At 54.8% G+C, this 2,072-nt stretch overlaps 1 protein-coding gene across 1 annotated transcript; it reads right to left on the reverse strand.

Moving 5' to 3' along the window:
- Window positions 1-313: 313 nt before the first annotated feature.
- Window positions 314-1,804, reverse strand: LOC138371916 (uncharacterized). Its single transcript, XM_069336967.1, has one exon. It carries the CDS (start codon window positions 1,802-1,804, stop codon window positions 314-316), a length of 1,491 nt encoding a protein of 496 aa, XP_069193068.1.
- Between the last annotated feature and the right edge of the window lie 268 nt (window positions 1,805-2,072).

The raw sequence follows: 2,072 nt of genomic DNA on the forward strand, positions 1-2,072 counted from the left end.
GTGGCAACGGTCCTACCCCGTCGACCAACAGATGCTCAAACGCAGGCCCAAATGCAGGAACAGGGACTAACGGGGCCCTCGGTATCGCAGGTTGGCTCTTCCCTGCCCACTGGCAAGGTAAGCAAGTCTTACAATGACGCCTCACATCAGCGTTCATACCTGGCCAGTAGAAATGGTCCCTGATCTTACGTAAAGTCTTAGTCACTCCCAGGTGACCGGCAGAGTCCACAGAGTGCGACAGATCCAGCACTGCCGCTCTGCACTGGGCTGGCAACACTACCTGGTGCCTCGTACCTAGTGATTCTTCTTCGGCCTACAATCTCACAGGCCTCCATTGTCTCATCAGCATTCCGTCCTGTATATAAAAATGAGTGGCCCTCTTGGGACCAACACGTCCTCCTTTGGCCTCCCAAATCAATTCTGGGAACTCCATCTGCTGTAACTTCCCCAGACGAGCGCGGTCCACTCCAAGAGAACTGGCGAGGGTCACCTGTAGCTCACCATCCGGGTTGCCTTCGCCCTCCCCCTGCTCTCCGGGTTCCACGAAGAGGTGATCGACTCCCAGGCTGTCAGACGTCTCTTCTTCAGCCCCATCAGATCCACTCCCTTCGTGCTCGTTGCACCACCTTGGGATCACAGCGCATACAGGGAACGCCACCTCGGCAATTTCCTTCTCGTTCCCACAGGCGTCTAATACTCTGCCTTTCTCTATATAGTGCTCCAAGCAATCCTCGCCCTTCACGAGGTTAGGGAGGACACATCCTCCACATGCATCATTTCCAAGGATGACTTGCGCCTCCATCTTGGGCATTGATGCGCAGACCCCTACCACTAGGGTCTGGCAGCTATAATCAGAATCCAAAGTCTCCTCTTGCAGGGGCATCCTCACTGGGCCTCCCACAGTGATCACAACAGCCGCCTCCACACTGGTACTCTCGTAACCCTCGGGGAACAGGGTTCTACTCACCAGGGCAAAATCAGCCCCGGTGTCTCTCAATATCTTCACAGGAACGGGGTCTGCCTCCCCCATTCTTACTGTCCCCTCACACACGAACGGGTGAACTCTTTTCTCCACACTCAGTACGGGCTCATCCTGCACACTCTCGGCCATTTGGTCCTCCACCCGAACAAAAGCAACGTTCCCCCGTTGCTTAGGGCGTCTGCATTCCCACGCGACGTGTCCAAATCCTCCACAGTTGTAGCAGCGGACCCTTCTTCTTCTTCTGTGGGTCTTCCTCGTGCCTTCCGTCGTCTCCTCCTTAGCGTCTCTCGTCACAGCAACAACTCCTGCGCTCTCAGCTAGGGGCTTCTTGACTGTCTCCACAGATCTCTTCGATCCCCTACCGTCTCCACTCGAGGGGTGGGACTTGGGAGATCTCGTTCCTGTCCTCCATCCGTCCGTCTTCCTATAACTACTCCCATAGCCAGAGTAGGCTGGCGGTCGGTGCGGTCCCTCTCTGCATGGTCGCAAGGCAACCTCCAACATGTCAGCTCTATCAGCAGCAGCCCTCAGGTCTTTTATGTCCGCCTCCTTGACTCTAATCCTGATCTCAGGAGAGAGCACAGACATAAATTTCTCCATAACCATGAGCCTTTTCACATCCTCAGCCGACTTAGCCCCTTCAGATTCCAACCACTTCAAGAATTTTCTCTCCATGTTCCTCGCCATCTCTGCATAAGATTTTCCTGGCCAACGGGTACATTCTCTGAACCTTTCCCTATAACATTTTGGCGTCAGCTTGAAAGAGTGGAGCACCGCTCTCTTCACAGCATCATAGTTGGTGCATTCCTTGAGGTCAAGCATGTTGTAGGCCTCGCGAGCTTCACCGGTGAGCCTACCCTGGACCAGCTCCGCCCACTCTGCTCTTGGCCACTTCTTCAAGGTAGCGACCCTCTCGAAGTGGTCAAAGAAGCCCTCAGCTTCATTAAGCACAAAGACCGGTAAATCTCGCTCTCATACTCGGCGGTCTTCCTGCTGTGGAGGGGCAGGTGGGACTAGCCCTAGTTCAGCCCGCTTCAGCTCAACCTCTCTGTTAGCTTCAACCTCTTGCTGCTTCAGCTTGGCTTCCAGC

This window comes from Procambarus clarkii, chromosome 37 (genome assembly GCF_040958095.1).
Source record: "Procambarus clarkii isolate CNS0578487 chromosome 37, FALCON_Pclarkii_2.0, whole genome shotgun sequence".
NCBI classification, from domain to species: Eukaryota; Metazoa; Arthropoda; class Malacostraca; order Decapoda; family Cambaridae; genus Procambarus; species Procambarus clarkii.

Bases quoted from the DNA above. Each gene is read 5' to 3' on its own strand.
- LOC138371916 (XM_069336967.1), bottom strand. From the start codon at position 1,804: ATGCTTGACCTCAAGGAATGCACCAACTATGATGCTGTGAAGAGAGCG.